We start from the raw sequence: 17,638 nt of genomic DNA, 5'->3' as shown, positions 1-17,638 counted from the left end.
CCAAGGCCATTTTAACAGATGGCTAAGAAGAGCAGGAGTGGAGTAACCAAGCAACCAGCCAGCATCTCTATTGGACAATGTGACTGATGACCTGGGAGGAAAGGGGGAACTTTCACTTTTTAATTAGGTGAAAATCGTGGGAACTTTCAGAATCGGTTTTCACCAGTTGTGCCAATATGATGTATACATAAATTATTCTTTGAGGAATCTACCTGCCCCAGAGTTGTGTTTTCTATGGGTGCATTACTTGGAATGCTGACATTAAACTGACAGACCAAGCATAACTTGATTAGACTTTAAAATAACACAAGGATTTTTTATTGCTTTTGAACCTGGATCGCTAAAAGGATTTATAGAGGATTATAGTAAGTCATTAGACTAAGAGATACCACCACTAGAGGTGGTATTCAGCAGGTTCTGACCAGTTCTGGAGAACTGGTAGTGGAAATTTTGAGTAGTTCAGAGAACCGATAAATACCACTTCTGCCTGGCCCCACCCCCATCTATTCTCTGCCTCCAAAGTCCCAGCTGATTGGGACAGAATGAAGATTTTACAGTAACCTTCCCCTTGAGTGGGGAGGGATTGGAGATTTTATGGTATCCTTCCCCTGCCACGCCCACCAAGGCACACCCACCAAGCTATGTCCACTGAATCGGTAATAAAATATTTTGAATCCCACCACTGTACCCAACCCATTTGCAAGGAGAAAGCCAAATCCTTGAAACCATTCAAAAATTATAGATAAATGATAGATTGACAAATAAACAGACAGATAGATGCTGTACATAAATATATGTCTAAGCTGTCATTTTTGCATCTTAATCTACACTCCTAATAATCTTGTGTTTAATTTCATTTTGAGTGAAATAAATGAAATTCCTTTTAAATTGTTATCTTTTAAAAAGTGGCAGCTTTACTAGCATTTTCCCCCCAAAGTATCCCATTGTTTGTGATTCAACCTGGTTATTCAGACAATCAATATTGTTTTTGCATTTATGCCAGGCATGTTGGATTTCAGGATCATAATTTGTTATTAGTGTAAAATAAAGCTATTTAACAAGAACATTTGTTTCATGTACTGTATTTATGCTGAAATATTGTCATGCTACATTTTCTAAATACCTTCATAAATGAAAGATTGTTCTGTCATGTTTTTACATTTTTCATTTCTTTGAATTAATATATTGTGGTAGCAATTATGTTTTCCATTGTAACAGTCTGATTTTGTTCTTTATTGTTCTAGATATAGCTTCTCGCTACCCTACATTATGGACTGAGCAAGTAAAGAGCAGACAAAATAAGACCAATAAAAATTCTGGTAAGCATCTTAATTAGTAACATCTCAACATCAGCAAACATTCATATTTTCTAGTTGTCTTGATTGCTGTTTGGTTAAGGCAGAATAAGCAGACTCTACAGTGAATCAAATAAATAAATGATCTTGGATATCATTTAGGATATACAAAAAAGGACAAGGTGGTTTTATCTTTGTATATTAAAAATGTGCTCAGAATTAAACTCCATCAGTGTACTATTTTTATATGTTATAAATTATATGCTGGGGGAATACACATTCACTGAGCTTGATTATTTTCTTGCAGACATTTCATTACTAAACTAGGTGTCATCACTGTTAGTAAAGTGTGGGATTTGCTCTCATTTTGCTCTCTTTTATGATTCCCTACCCTTTGCCGTTATTATCATGGCTAATGAAAAGATACTTCACATTGGCTACCTATTGCGAAGTAGGTGACAAGAAGGAAGGGCATTTGGTGATTAGAAGGGAAGAATTTTGAGGAAGAATATGAGAAAAAACCAAAAATTGCATCCCAGGCCTGATATTGATTTTTTAAAAAAATAATTTCTTGCATGTTTCTTTGAATTCCAGAAAATGTTTTTTAAATGCTATTCTAGGAAATTTTGTTAGTTTTGTTAAAACTTAGCATCTACTGTGTTGGTTACAAAAGCTTAGACACAATCACCGAGCAATGCAAAAAACAAACAGCCCCTTTAATCTTGGCTAAAGGACTAATGAAGAGGCAATAGAGTGAGTGGGCAGCAGCAGGTATGGTCATATCTGAAGGGAAGGTTCTAAATAGTAATTATTGAGGTTAACAACATTTGAAGCTCCAAGCAATTTGGCAACTACACAACACCTTCACCAAGTTGTTTTCATCCACTCATAGCCTCCACTATTGCCTCACATTGTCAGCCATGTAATTTGGAGTGGATAAGTCATTTTCTTTTCATTTCTACTCAACAACTGCAATACAGCTTCCCCTCCTCAGGTCAATCAAAAAAAATGTAAAGATGCACACGATCTAACTAGTCTTGAGTATAAAACTACATCAAATTTCTACAGTCTTTTCTTTTAATATTGGACAACACATATTAATTGTGGAGGTTAATCAAGGAAGTTTTTTTCTATATTTCTTGTTCTCTCCCATTGCAACATAAAAGACTGAAAAAAAGAGAAAAAACTGTTGATACAAATAAATTGGTATATTGGAAATTTGTTGTTCCTCCATCTGTGAGAGAACAAAACATTTTACATTTCTGAGAGGATAAAAATAAAGCCAAGCTGTAAAAAGAGCCTAGATATAATTCATTGTAAATAGTATGTATTTCATCTTTATTACTCTGGAGACTATTTATGGCTAAAGCAAAATAAGTGTTATGCTTGGAACCAATTTTAATCTCATATGTAAAAATACAGGAGGCCACAAGTCAAACAAAATAATAACCAATCCTTCTCCATAGATATCGTAAAAATCAGCTTGACAACTCAGCCCTATAAGCTGTTCGCAAGTACCAAGACAGGCTCTATCTTTACACAGAATGAGGCAGTTGGCTAAGGCAGTAGATTCTGGATACCATAAAAGGATAGGAAACCACCATTAAATTGTATTTTTAGTACCAGGAAATGTAATTGTTTTCTCTGACATTAAGTCAAAGCCATCTGGCTGGTTTGAAAACTATGAATTCAAAATATATTTGACTGGCATGATATGAAAAGACCAATTTGTTGGGAAAAGTGAGAAAGTATTAATTCCTTGTACGGCATTGATTTGGCTAAGCTTGGAGTTTATTTCCAGCTGGCATAACTGTCGATATTAGTATATTTACACTAGTGTTTCTCCTATAACAAGAGTTTAAAACAGTAAACAGTAAGGAGAAAAGAAATCAAAATCTGTCCTTGAATCAGAGTAAAGCATTGAAAAAAAGGTGAGAGGAAATCACAGAATAAGATAGTAATTTATTAGGCCTAGCACATTGTGGCAAAGGACTTTTCAGGAAGAGATGAGTTCCTGTAACAGAATACAGTGTTTTGAAAATGAAGTTTTCATTGTTCCTTCAGTTTGCTCTTCAGGAGATTGGCCAGAATGTACTGGACTCAATAAATGATTTCCTTGGGAACCTGAAAATTGCTTTCTCAAAAACTGAAAAGACCATTCAGCCAGCCTAGGAGTCAGGAATTTTGCACTTTTCAAAATATCTCCAACCTCCGATAGCTTTTCTTATCACAGCATGCTATATCTCATTGATGGGTAAATAAATCTCAGGTTTGACAAGTGGAAAATGGGGATCTGGTGTCACGGTTAGGGCAGGACAGTAGTCCTTACCTTCTTTCCTGACTGAAGCCCATCCCACTGAGTTTGAAACAATTCCTACTCTGCATAATAATCTTTTCCAACCTAAAACTCCACAGATCTATTGCAAGTCACTTCTCATGATTCTGCAGCCATCTGGCCATTAGCCATGTCAGGCAGCCTTGTTCTGACCTAGGTTTCACAAAATCACAAAGCAGACTCCTTGTCCCGACAAAACCCCTTTTTATGTTACTTCCTCTCATTCACATCCAGCAAAGTCCTGGAAAACAGTCTTTCAAGGGTGAATTTGCAACCACAGACCTTATCAGCCTTGGAGAGCTGCCATGCTGGTATCTTCCAAATGCAATGCTGTACAAGAAGATACTTGGCAAGAAGTCTCTGAGAGTCATGAACATATCTTCACACTAACTAAATGAACAAATTGTCTCTTGTAAACTTCCCTCCCATTTCGCTCCTCTTTATTCCCTATGGGAGGGGCCATTCACCATCCACCATCTACCTGTGTCTTTTGTCCCAAATTGGCCCTTGTTTCTTAACTGTTCCCTTCTCCTGGCAGCTCTGTGCATGCGCACATCAAGAACAGGTTTCAGTTGTTCTTCTGCCCCACTGATCTCGGACAGCAGCTGATAACTGTCAGATGGCCCTGGCCCCATCTCTGCTTCCAATGTAGAACACTCATCAGAGCCTTCCTCAGACTCCAGGATTGGCCCATGTTCCTCCTCAACCTCCTCACTGTCTGAGTCTGCCACCAGCTCCACTGGCTGGTGGTGGGCCACAACAATCCCATGGCCATTTTTGCTAAACAAACAATCTCTCACCCATTATGCAGAAATCCCAATTTGCCTGATTTACTTACTGGAAAGTTCATAAACTTGAAGAGTGAAAATGTAGTCTTATTATACAGACTTTTGCTTCTACTCCAATACCCTTGAGTTATGTTACATTTCAACTCAATGTCTGTGGAGATTCTCAAACATCCAGATCACAGCTGTCCCAAGAGTGTTTTTCAAAAGGCAACTGGATTTTCTTGGGGTTTTTTTCCTTGAAGATGTTTTGCTTCTCATCCAAGAAGCTTCTTCGGTTCTCATTTTTTCAAGGGGAAAAAGCCCCCAAGAAAATCTAGTTGTTTTTTGAAAAGCACTTTTGGCACACTTTAGTTCCTTAATTCCCAGTAAAAAAAATGGCTAGGAAATCACATGGGTTTAACTGCGAGCTATTTGGAGTATGTCTACTCAGGAAAAGTTGTTGTACCTTCTTCAAGTTTAGGAATTAATTCTTTTCAGTAGGACTTCCCTCCAAGAAGATACAGTATATACTGAACTGCCCTGCATTTTTTTTCACTCACTGTTTGTATGGATAGGAAGAAAAGAGTAGCTGCTAGAATCTTGGACTTGTAAGGATCTCTTGTTGAATATTTGCTTTATTCTTCTTGGTATTAAAATAGTATATACAGGAACATAAATATGTTTGCTTTATGTCTCTTCTACTTGCTTGCCCTATGCAAATAGATAAGTCTTTCCAGACCTCCCTAGTGTTGCTTACATTTCAGTTAACAAAAATATACACATTCAATATTTCTACTGTCTTCAAAAGTCTCATTTTATGAGCATTTTCTTTTAACTTTTTACTTTACCTATTATCTCGAAATTCTTACAAAGTCTGCCTTCTGGCATCCCTAGATTGTGCCTCCCATCAAGAATAAAGACCCTCCCACCCTAAAACTTTTTAAAACTGTTCTGTTTAACATCCAAATGATACAATTTCTGCTCAGGATGTTCCAGGATTTTATGGAATCTCCACGGTTGACATGTGTGCCTGCTTTTTTGCAAGGCCAATCTCTTTTTGCAATACCATACATTAATTTAATGTCAAAAGATAGTCATCTTCTCTAAACTATTTTTTTAATTACATTATATGATTTTCCTGCAGCTTCAGCCTAAAACAGCAGTGCCTTTTGATTTTCATATATGAGATATGTTGGCTTTCATAATTTATTAGACCCACGGACTGAAAATCAGAAAAGCATCAGCAATCTGTCAGGCGCCAGGAAAGGCTTATATTTCAACTGAAATACATAGTATCTAATAGTATCCATTTATCATTAAGGAAATAGTCTCCTACCATTTCATCTTAGAAATCTTCTCTAAAAAAACAGGGGTTTGAGTCAGCCTATTTTGGAGAAGAGAGAGAGGGTCTACTAATGGAAAAGAATGATTCATTTTGATATTAGAAATCCATGTTTACAAATCTGAACCTAGACAGTTCTTGTCAAATGATAGAAACATATAATTTTATTCAAAGTTATGGGTGTTAGTGATAGAATATCTAGCTTGTGTTGATGTTCTTTCATTTGGAAGGATATTCTTCACCATCATCCAGCTTTCTTTCCTTAAATAAAATTGAAACAGTTGATTGGTAAAGCTGGACATGATGCTTTCTCTTTAGTTTGCAAAATTAATGAAATAAATAAGTAAATAACTAACTGTCACCTCTTGGAGGAAAGTCTGAACTAAATAATGCTTTGACAAGTGAATGCTGACTAAGTTAGTTGCGTAGACAAATTACAAAATACACAAACTTCTATGCATGCAATGCGGTAGGGAAGAAGCAAAACTGAAGCAAGCAATTCCAATATTCAATTGTTGAATAAGTCACCCTTGTTTGTTTGAAAGTTAACAGGGATGAATGATACCCATAAAAGTAATCCTACATCATTTTGTTTATAGCTTTAAAATAAATAGTTAATAAAGCAACCACCATGGAATCTTAAAGGGGACTGTGCAAAGTTTCTGAATTCTATTAATTCTGCTTTTTCTTATACTGGCATTAGCTTTCTACTGAGAACTGCTTCCTGGAATGTTTTGCAAAATAATTATATGATAGATAGCATGGATATACCGGTAGAGAGTGGGAACCATAGTTGGCCTGGTTACCCAAGAATTGCCAATGTTACTGCTGCAGTAGCCATTTTACTTTCTCATGATATTAATAGTGAAAGGAATGACTTGCTTTGCAATTGTACATGACACATTATTTTTAATTATACTGCAATACTTTGGAAATGATCCTGTTGGTTTGCTTCAAATCTTACTTTTTTTAAAAAAGCAAACATTTCCCAAAGAGGTTTAGCCAATTTTTCTTCACCATGATTCTGAAAGAGAAACAAGGGATTCTTTGATAAACAGTGGGAAAAGGTTTTTAATCAGACAGGAGTTTTGACCGGATGCCCTCCAAATACAGTGGATTTTGATCCCTGTAAATATTCTTGGGTTTCAGTTCCATTAGTTGTATGGATCGAAATCCAATGAATTCAGAGGTGGATTTCACATAATTTTACCACTGGTTTGCCGTACACCAAAACTGTGTGTGCCTTCCGTGCATGCCCTTTGTTCACGCAGGTGGCTCGCACACATGCATACGGCTTAGAAAATGTGGTTAAATAGGACAGCATAGAGCTGGAGCGGATGGGCTGGTCCATCCACAGATTGCTACTACCTGTTCATTTGAACCGATCCAAACTGACTGAATTCTACCACTGGATGAATCGGAGGAAAGCTATGGGATGCAAGTCATGTGACATGTAGATATCTACCTATTTTATTGCTGTCCTACAATAATTCTGCCTATAAAAAATAATGGTGTTCAGGTCTGTTTTATAGTTTCAGCATGATTTCAGCTTCGCTACATTGACAAACCTGTTCCTGTCTCATAAGCAAAGCAACATTCATAAGTTCTCTGCAATTTTATTTGCTTGTTTGCTGGAAGGTAGAAAATGACATTAAAGGTATAATTATTTTAGCACCTGGCTATTACCTTTAGAGCACTTACTTCAATTTAGTTGAACTAAATAGGGAATCTGTTTCTTCCTTGCATGATGTATGAAGTTAAAACTAGTAAAGCACTTCCAATGTACAGTACATTTTAAAATGTGGCTGGAGTTTTTAAGAAGCTACCTTGTTGCCCTGAAAGCAGTCCAACAGAATATTTTGCTAGTAAGGAAAGCATGTCTTCAATTGAGTTGATTCTATTGTTAAAATATAATTAATTATTATAGTAATTATGTTAGTAATTTTTGTCTTAATTCTCTGTATCAAAATGAAATTTTGAACTCTTAAAGCCATATATTTTTAGTTTTTCAATAGATAGGACAGGATGTGGGAAAATACATATATCAAGGATCAATTTTAGGCTAAATTTATGTCAACTGTAATAAAAAATTACCCTATTAGGAGACTGAGGACCAGTTATGTTATTGCTTTTACATTGCTTTTTTGGGAAAAAAATTAACCATTTGAATTATCCAGCCAAAGGACTAGGCATTTTAGACTTTATTTCCTTGTTACAAGAGAGTTCAGATTAAGTGTGTGAACATAGAGAGACAAGACATTGTGAGGCCCAAAAGAAATCAGTATTGATAGCAAACAGGCTAAACAATATTATGGTGATATGCCTCTCAGGAAAAAGGCTTTGTGGTGGTGGTGGGGAAGCAGTCATTTTCATGATTTAAGCAATGGCCTCCTTGCAAAACAGATCACTTACTGTTTATTTATCTGGAGTGTTTTCATTGATATGAGACATTTTCGTGGCCAGTGAAAGATGTAAAAGTGTCTGTATTCCTTCCAAGTCTGATAAAAGAATCATGTCAGATACTTGAGCTGAACATATATACAGTTTTACCAAGCTTCTTTCTTTTATTCTGCCTAATTTTAATTGGTGAGATAGATATCTCATGTTTTAACGGAAGCCAGGATTCTAATGTTCCCATAGAAGGAAATGCTAGCTTGGATTTTTCCCTTTTTGATTATTAAAAAAGATGACCAAACCTCAATAAACAGACAACATGCACTTTGTGAAAAGGACTGCCACAGTACAAGCAACTGTGAAGCAGTTAGAAATCTAGAAAGGGAGATACACAGGTCCTTTTTCATTCTCGCTTCTGTGTGAGGGGAAGAAAAAGGAGGCAAGACTGAAGGGCCCCAGTTTACATACCTAGAAATTAGCTGAAGCTCTCTTTGCAGTCAAGTACAGTATCATTTATGTATCATCAAGCATTGTAAAATCAGTGAAGCAAAAGATATTGTTTCTCTACTTCCTCCCACTAAAAACAGATCCATGAGTTTCAATAACGCATATTTAGTTAAGTAAATCTAAATAAACCCCTTTTTGAATCCTGTACTTATTTTTATCTAAAAATATGCCCAGGATAAACTAGGATTACAGCCATTTGCTAACTGGAGATTGTCCCATGCACTGATTTTTTTTTTATGGATAGCCCTCGTTTAGTGACTGCCACATAGAGAAGCTGTTGACATTTATTATTTAACATACGATAAGAACATGCCAGAAGAGAAGTAAATATATAAACACAACTCACATAACTATATACAAAACTTCTAAGGGAGTATGGCAGTGGCCTCATAATGCAGATCTTCTAGGGAACCAGCAAATACACATGAAAGCACACTACGTTTAATAGTTTGCATTTCAGCACCACAGTTCACAGTTATGATGGTGACACATGGAAATGAAGAATTCAAGTTTTGTTTAAATGGGTGTTTGTATTGCTTTTTTGAAACATCAGTTATTTTGAATTGGCCTTTTAAAGGAATTCTTTCATGGGTGGGCTGCTAAGGGTTCGCTTGGGTTCGGGAGAACCCATAGCTAATGTTATGGCAGGTTTGGAGAACCTCCAAATCCCACCCCTGGATGGCCATGCCCACCCCTCCCCTCGCCTCCCAGGAGTTTCCACACAGCCCATTTTGGATGTGAGGTAAGTGCAGGGCCTGTGCGGAGGCTGAAGGAGGGGCAAAAACAGGCCTCCCAGAAGGCCTCCAGAGCCCAGGGAGGCAGTTTTCACCCTCCCAGAGGCTCGGGGAAAGTCTCCGGAGCCTGAGGAAGGTGAAAACACGCCCCCCCTGTGGTGCAGGAGGCCTAGGCCACACCCAGCATGGCATGCCCACCCAGCAACGGGGCAGAGAACCCATTGCTGAAATTTTTGAAGCCCAACCCTGAATTCTCTTCCATCTCCAAGAAGCATGCCTGCTGTACGTTTTGGTGCAGAATATCTGAATCAGTCTTTCCTGTACCTGAGCAGAAAAGATAAACCAAAAGTCCTACTGTTCTGAAAACAAATGGTCTTTTGCTTTAATGAAGCTGCCATAACAGAATTTCCATAACCTACTGAGAAGTGGCTCTCTGCTGCCTCTTAGTTACAGTTGATTTAGAATTGTGGAGGACGGCTGAGGAGCGATAAATCATCTTGCAGGTGGGATGTTCAGGAAAGAAGCACCTTTGTATTTTACTAGACTGCACTGGGAAATGAATTTGACAATCTACCCAAACTCTAGAATGCACTTTGCATGGAGTAGAAGTTCAAAATGGTTCAAGTTCAAAATGGACACTGATAGAAATGATAAGTGAATATTTCAACATTTAAACGGATGGACACACCACTTGTCCTTATGCTTAAAAGATCTCTAAATATGTAATGGGATTATGCAGGACGTTAATCAGTTAACAAGTTATCAAGCCTGAGGAACCACTCCTCTAAGCATAGCAGCCAGCCTGAGCCATTTGTGGGTCAGTTCAAAAAAAGTCAAGGTGTGACCATACCATCAAAGCATTGTTGCATAATTCAGGTAGAAAAAGGACAAGGTTTCAATGGTATGACTTGCCAGCTTGACCTTTTTGACTCCCTTCAATGGATACCCCAGCAGCCCCCTTCTTTGGCAAGCTTATGCACCTGCTTTCCTCAATTGCTTCCCCATCATCAACTTCTCCTGGGATTGGCAACAAAACAAATCAGTGAACATACATGTTCATACATGGAAATCAGTAAACATACATGGAGATATCCACTCAGGACATCCACTGAAGTGGTTGTGCCAAATCCTCTAGAGCAGGGCTGTCAAAGTCCTGGCCCACGGGCCGGATGCATCACATGTTGGCCACACCCATGCCCGGTTTAGCAATGCCCGATACATCACTTGATGCCGCTATGACAATGTGAGTTTAACACCCACTTCTAGAGGACGTAGCTGTTTTAACATGATTCATTTGTGAAAACTTGTTTTGTGAAACATCCCTTCTGGATAGTTGGTACTTCCCTAATTCATAACATAGTATATTTATTTATTATAGCAATATGCTTTGTTGAAAATAATCCGTTGCTCAAAGAATTTAGATCAAGTTACTTGTACTAGAAAAAGCCACCTTATTTCACCCCGATATAGGGTTTTATATACATAGACCATGTGAAACATTATCCAGAATACAGGACACAAAGTTCCTCTTTCTTTATAGTTAATAATGGGATAGTTGAATGTTTTTCCTTTAGATTGGCCTTATTTTGCTCACAGGCTAAGACACAGCCAAGCCATGGATCTGCCTTTTCAGCAAGAGCCAAAAGAAAAGCTGAGCCATTGGATCCGATTATAAACATACAAAAAGCAAACTTCATGGGAGTATATTAAAAATTGCTGAAGCACTAAGGATATATAATCTACTGGCATTCTTACTGGCTTTTTTGCTTTCCTGGCTGACAAAAATGCCAGAACCAACCACCCATTTCAGTCTTAAGTATCAGGTTAAAAAAAATTAATTTCCAAGCTTTGTCAGGAAAGATAGCTCTGGATGATCTGGAGAAATGAAGCCCAGTGCAGAACAGCCTAGCAAAAATTAGTGTGATTTACTCTTTCAAAATAAAGACTTTAGTAGGGTCATTGGTTTACCCTTAAGAAATGGCCCAAACTGTAGCTTTTGTGTAATTGCTCTACATCATTTTAATGGAGTAAATGAGAGAATAATGACTCAGAGGCAAACTTTAAAGGAAACACCATGTCATTTACTTTGCATTCTGGAGCTCAGTTTTCAACCCAGGTATCCCTAGCTTCATGCTAAAAACTTGTCCCCTGCAGAAATTTTGACAGCTCAGAAGATGGTTTGCTTTGTGCATGGTAGCAGCTATTGATAAGTAGAATTTTAAAAAAACAATTCAGAAAATTAGATTTTAAGTTGTTGAGCTTTGGGCAATAGTCTGACAGTCTTAACCCACAGGTGGCAAAAGACAAAGTTTTTAAAAGAAATATTCCTTCACTTCATGCTGAGAAAGTTTCTGGTTACCACATTCCAGAAAGTGATGCTATCTTTAGAAATTAGGAGATGAGTCTTCCAAAAGAATACAAAAGCCATATGTAGTTACTGGTATACCTAGTTTGATGCAGTTGGGATAGCCAAATAGAATAGAATTTATTTGAAAAGTACTTTAGTCTGATGTGAGCAGTGATGTTGTGATGGTGATGTACATCTGTATCTGTAAGTTCTACAATTTTTTTCTTTTCTCCTGGAATCTGGGTAGAGTTTCCCCCAGTCTTGGAGTCAAAGTTTTGTCATGATACTTACATTCTTTATAATACAAAAGCACCCAGTTCTCAAGGCATTCAAGGCTCTTGTCCAGTGTCTGAAAACCAGAATCTTATTGAATTGTAAGGCATGGATGTAGATTAACCAACCTTCTCCCAAAGTCATTGCTGTGGTGAAAGAAGCCCCTCTTCCCCACCCCTAAAACAAGAACCTGTTTTCTGATGTTTAAACACAAAATTAAAAATGTGCAGAGTAGATCAAGCTTGTCTATAATGCTAAACTCTGATTAAGCATCTCCTTCACCTTCCAAACGCATGCTCTCTGTTAACTCCATGGACCATCCAGCAGAATTTCCAAGGTGAAAGAATTCATTGTACATCACAAAGGACAGGAAATGCTTTCCTCACAAGACAAATCAAGCTATTAATCTTATAATAAAGTAAGAATTATTACAGCAGAAAGTATTCATTTCTACATTATTAAGGCTTATGTATTGTGTTTGAACAAATGAGTTTCACTCATTCCTTTTGGTATTTCATATTTATCCAAATAAAGCTTTATTGCAAGGCAAGCTGCCTCTAGATGCCACACAATTCCTTTTATGTACATTGTGAAAATAGCTCTAATGCATTAGCTCTATCACATTTCCAATATTCTGCCTTACTAAAATATCAGGGGATGTGACTTTCAGACAGAAAATAGGCTGCATTTATTTATTATTTAAATCAATTTATATTGTCGCCCAACTCATAAACAAGTGACTCTGGGCAGCATACAGCAGCTAAAAGCAATAATTTAAAGGTATAAAAACCAAGCTAGAACAAAGAATAACAGAGGAAAGTGGTATTAAGAATAGCAGAGCCCCTTACTACTTCACTTATCTCCTGGAGTCCTTAGACCTGCTGACATAAGCAGGACTTGAGGGACTTCCAGAAACTCAGCAAGGCCAATCTCACTTCAGGAGAGGAGAAGATTCCACCTCAGGGGAGGGGAGAAGAGAAGATTCCACAGTGTGAACACCACAGCAAAAATGGCCCATGTTTAGAGCCTGCCAAATATAATAAGGGATGTAACCTGTAACATGCCTTCTCCACTGGATTCTTTCCTCCTTCTCCATTTCTATTGAACATATACATGAAACCACTGCACAAGTTGATCCACAAACATATTCATCAATAAACCTCCACCATACATTTCAGCCCTAGATTGAAAAAAAAATGATGCTGTTGAGATGTCTCTAGGTGTTTGGAAGCTTTTAGATGTTAAATCTTTTCATTACCTAGGACTTGGCATCTGCAAGACTGTTTATTCCAAATGTTATTTCCCCAGCCAACAAAATTTTCCTATCTAACATGATCCCCATCCAACCACAGTAGAGTTCCCCCAGGTCTTTTCACTTATGGGATGATAGCTCCAGGGCTCGCAGAGGGAAGCCATTTCAGTACCATCCATGTTTGTCAAAGCAACATACTGCCAGATATTTAGATGGCCCCTTCCCTCTTCATTTTTAGGAAAATCATTGAAACATGGTTATTCCGTCACACCTTGATGCTGGAACACTAGGATCTACTCTGTGGTAGTGAAAAGATTTTGGAATTTTTGTTTATATGGATGTTTGCAGGTTGAATAATTATTGATTTGTCTCTTTATATACTACTGTATTGTGTTTAACTATATTTAAGGAAGTTGGAATGTACACTATTCAGCTTGTTAAAACACTACAGTAAACATAAAATATCTGACAAACTTTCAGAGATAGAATTTCACAAAAAAGCCCACAATTTTCAGAAGGGATTCAGTTTCTAAAAAATTGCTACTGCAGTCTATTAAAACAAAAGCAACATAAATGTGAGACAGAGAGAGAGAGAGAGAGAGAGAGAGAGGGAGGGAGGGAGGGAGGGAGGGAGGGAGGGGGAAAAAAACAGCTTTTGATATTCTCAGATTAGTGTGAACATGCCATGTGGATGTGGTCATAGAAAAATGTGTTTGTGGTTTACAAAGCAAGTTTCTTAATGTCAAAAGAGTGTAAGAGTTTCACACAGGAATATGCATTTTATTTAACTTGATGCAAACCTGGAATAAACATAGATATGCACAGACATTCTAAGAAGATATAAAATTGTAATTGCTTTCGAGGACAACCAGAAGTAAACAGGTTTGGAGAATTCACATTCTAAAATGTTTTAGGTCAATTTATAAACAGCATTATAATCTCAGAGATTATAAAATTGTAAGATTTTATAATTGTAAGATTTTATGGATAAATTATTAAATCTGTATGAAAGAATTTATTGTATGTATCTGGGGAGGAAGACACATACAGTGGAGATATCAGCATTCTAGTTGGCCTTAAGAAAGCTCCTAATACATTTTGAATAATTAGTTAATAACTATTAGCCTGCCTTCCTTCCTTCCTTCCTTCCTTCCTTCCTTCCTTCCTTCCTTCCTTCCTTCCTTCCTTCCTTCCTTCCTTCCTTCCTTCCTTATTTAAATAAGTCCCTCTCTGACTATCTCCTTTATGCCATCCAAATTATTCCAGAAAGACCTGGAGAATTTGCCCATGGCTCCCGTGTGACAGTCATTAAGTGAATCTTTGCAGTTGTTATGCAAATCCACAGTTGTTAAATGAAGTGTTGCTGAAAATCAGAAGTGCATTTAAATGAAGTTGTGTTGCTGAGCACCCAGAATTCGATCTTATGACTGCAGGGGAACCTGATTATTGAAGCTTCAAATCTGGGTCATAAGTCCCTTTTTCAGGTCAGTCAGTTGTAACTTTGAATGGTAGCTAAGCGGCCAATTGTAAGTCAAAGGACAACTGTAGCACCTGCTGTAAGAGCAAAGCTGGTTCTGAGTTATTAGCTATCCCTGAGGAATCAATTTCCTATGGGATTTCTCAACATAATCCCTTCTAGATCCATTAGCATTTATTTAATTTTTAGGTGTGGGATTTTTACAAATGTTTTTACAACTTTTACTGATATCATTGTGAAATTGTTTAGTGTATTGACTAAGGTAGAACAAACTGAGTTCTAGTCTCATTTTAGGAATGAAGCCAGTTGGGTGACTTTTCCAGTCTCTCCTCCCCCCAGTAAGAACCAGTGAAGGCAACTGGTAGGAAGAGAAATCTTGGTTTTGTTGCTTGGTCTTAATAAAGATCTTGCTCTCAATTTTCTTTTTTAAAATTTGCAATGCAGGAAAGAAAAGATGCCTCATACACAAGATACTGAGTGGGAAATTTTCTGTGCCAAAAATTCTGTTGCCCAGTGATTTTTGACCTGAATAAAAGTATCAAACACTATCTCCTATTTTCTGCGCATGTTCTTCCAATAATCTCCATTCATCTTTGGTACATTGACAGAGTTTAAGGAAAGTGTAATAAGATCATACTTCAAAACTTGGTTTTCCATTGGTTTTTGGCTAATTTATCAATAAGTCAATCTGTGCATAGGCAATATCCATAATTATATTATTTTTTTCTTTCCAGCAGCGTCATGTGATCAAGAGCTCCAGTCAGCATTAGAAGAAGCTAAACAGCCCCAGAAAGATAATGTATTCATTCCAGAGTGTGCTAATGGTGGGCTTTATAAACCAGTACAGTGTCATCCCTCCACAGGATATTGCTGGTGTGTCCTTGTTGATACAGGACGCCCTATTCCTGGTACATCCACAAGGTAAGAGATCTTCATTGGAGAAGTGGTCACACAATAATAGATTCTTATCTGGACCCTTTTCTAAGGAAGAGGGACAATTAGGAACAAACACATGCACATATATATGGAGCTATGTGACGTTGCTGTCTTTACCCAAAGACTAAAAGGGCTGTTGCTGTTAGTTGCAAAGTCATGTCCGATCCCATGGACAACATTCCTCCAGGCCTTCCTGTCCTCTACTATCCTCTGGAGTCCATTTAAGGTCAAGCCTACTGCTTCAGTGACTCCATCTAACCACCTCTTTCTCTATCGTCCCTTTCTTCTTTTGCCCTCAATCTTTCCCACCATTAGCCTCTTCTCCAGTGAATCTTTCCTTCTCATTTGGTGGCCAAAGTACTTGAGTGTCAACTTCAGGATCTGGCCTTCTAAAGAGCAGTCAGGGTTGATCTCCTCTAGGATTGACCAGTTTGATCGCCTTGCAGTCCAAGGGACTCTCTGGAGTCTTCTCTAGAATCATAGTTCAAAGGGCTCAATTCTTTGGCACTCAGCCTTTCTTATGGTCCAACTTTCACAGCCATACATTGCAACTGGGGAAAAAAAGGGCTATAACTGCACAAAATAGACTATGATTATGATGTAACAATTCTATGGCAATTTAACATACAAAAGATCTTACTGTTTCTCATTGTAACCAGAGTAATCAACATACTTAACATGCTTTGAGTGCTGACATTCACAGTTTTTTATAATGAAGTTTATTGCAAGATGTTTGAATCAGTAAGCAATTAAAACTAAGGGAACAGTTGTGAGCCATTAAAATAATGGCAGATTTGTCACGGAAAGTGTAAAAAATTTTCTTACTGCCCAACTAAAAATTCTGATTACATCCCCATTATTTTCAGTAGTTTTATTCAGATTTAAACCAATAATTTACAGTATGATCATGGTAGTAATAGAGGAATAAATAAAAAAAAATGCTATATATATAAATCAGGGGTGGGTTCTGGCCGGCTTTACTGCCAGTTCAGGAGTGTGGTAGGCCTGGGTCGCTGCCAGTTCCAGAGAATCAGGCCGCCATACTACTACTGCTTCGGTCAAACCAGTCCGAACTGGTAGGAACCCACCTCTGATATAAATAATAAAAACATCACTAAGACCATTGAAAAGGCCTAAATTAAGTGTAGGTTTCTTTTTATCTCCTTCTGAAAAGACCAAGAAGTAGCAAATGGTAATTATGTTTAAATCTGACTTTAGTCCATAGGATTTTTCTCATTAATTATTAGCATGCTTAAAAGTAATCAGCAAGGCAGCACTTGTTATGTTATTAAGCAACTGTCAAACCAGGAAGGTAATGAAGTCAGGGGCTTCAGCTTTTGTTATTAATTTAAATCTTTATTCATGTTTCGAGCTCTTAATATGATTTTGTGGAAATCGTTCTTTCTGAATTCAATTCTCTACTTTAAAGTTGGAATAACCTTTACAAACTTCAGAGTTGATGTGAAAAGATTCAAGACTGTGAAGTTGTTTATATCGCAAAAAGTGACAACACAAGAAGAGAAAAGAGTAAACTGGGGGGGGGGATCAGTTCTGCCAGCATCTATATGCTATAGGAAAAGAAATGTAGCATCAGAAAGATCTTTCTATTTTTTCCCCCTGAAACAGTTCCTTCAGCCCATTTTCACATGATTAACTTCCCATGGAGCAACACTGCTGGAACCAGTAGAAAGGAGAACAATATTTTTAATATGTTGTTAAACAGTAAGTTGAAGTTCATGAGTTTCAGCTGAGCCAGAAGCAGGGAAAAGAGCTGAGAGCTTTGTTTAGCAGACAAAGCAGACAAAATATCACTTTCCAAAGGCAACAATGTGGGCTTGGCGTCTTTAGGAATGCTTGTATGGAAGCTCACCAGGAACCAATGCAGTGTGTTTAGCTTGATACAAGCACAAACAGTTTGAAAAGGAGAACATTCAAACAATGCTTTAGAGAGTTAACTGCAGAAAGCCAGACTATCTGCT

At 37.5% G+C, this 17,638-nt stretch overlaps 1 protein-coding gene across 1 annotated transcript in view; it reads left to right on the top strand.

Annotated features, from left to right (window-relative positions):
• SMOC2 (SPARC related modular calcium binding 2) overlaps positions 1 to 17,638 on the top strand; it is a 136,415-nt gene that overhangs the window by 75,719 nt on the left and 43,058 nt on the right. Inside the window, exons 7-8 of the mRNA XM_014072268.2 lie at positions 1,245 to 1,319; positions 15,458 to 15,644. Of these exons, the coding sequence (XP_013927743.1) occupies positions 1,245 to 1,319; positions 15,458 to 15,644 (262 nt within the window). The remainder of the gene's footprint in view (positions 1 to 1,244; positions 1,320 to 15,457; positions 15,645 to 17,638) is intronic.

The sequence above is a fragment of the Thamnophis sirtalis genome, unplaced genomic scaffold (genome assembly GCF_051295495.1).
Source record: "Thamnophis sirtalis isolate CommonGarterSnake01/CBP01778 unplaced genomic scaffold, rThaSir2_p1.2 scaffold_6, whole genome shotgun sequence".
NCBI lineage: Eukaryota > Metazoa > Chordata > Lepidosauria > Squamata > Natricidae > Thamnophis > Thamnophis sirtalis.
The sequence above is the reverse complement of the archived record's forward strand: the minus strand, read 5'-3'. Positions and strand labels throughout refer to the sequence as shown.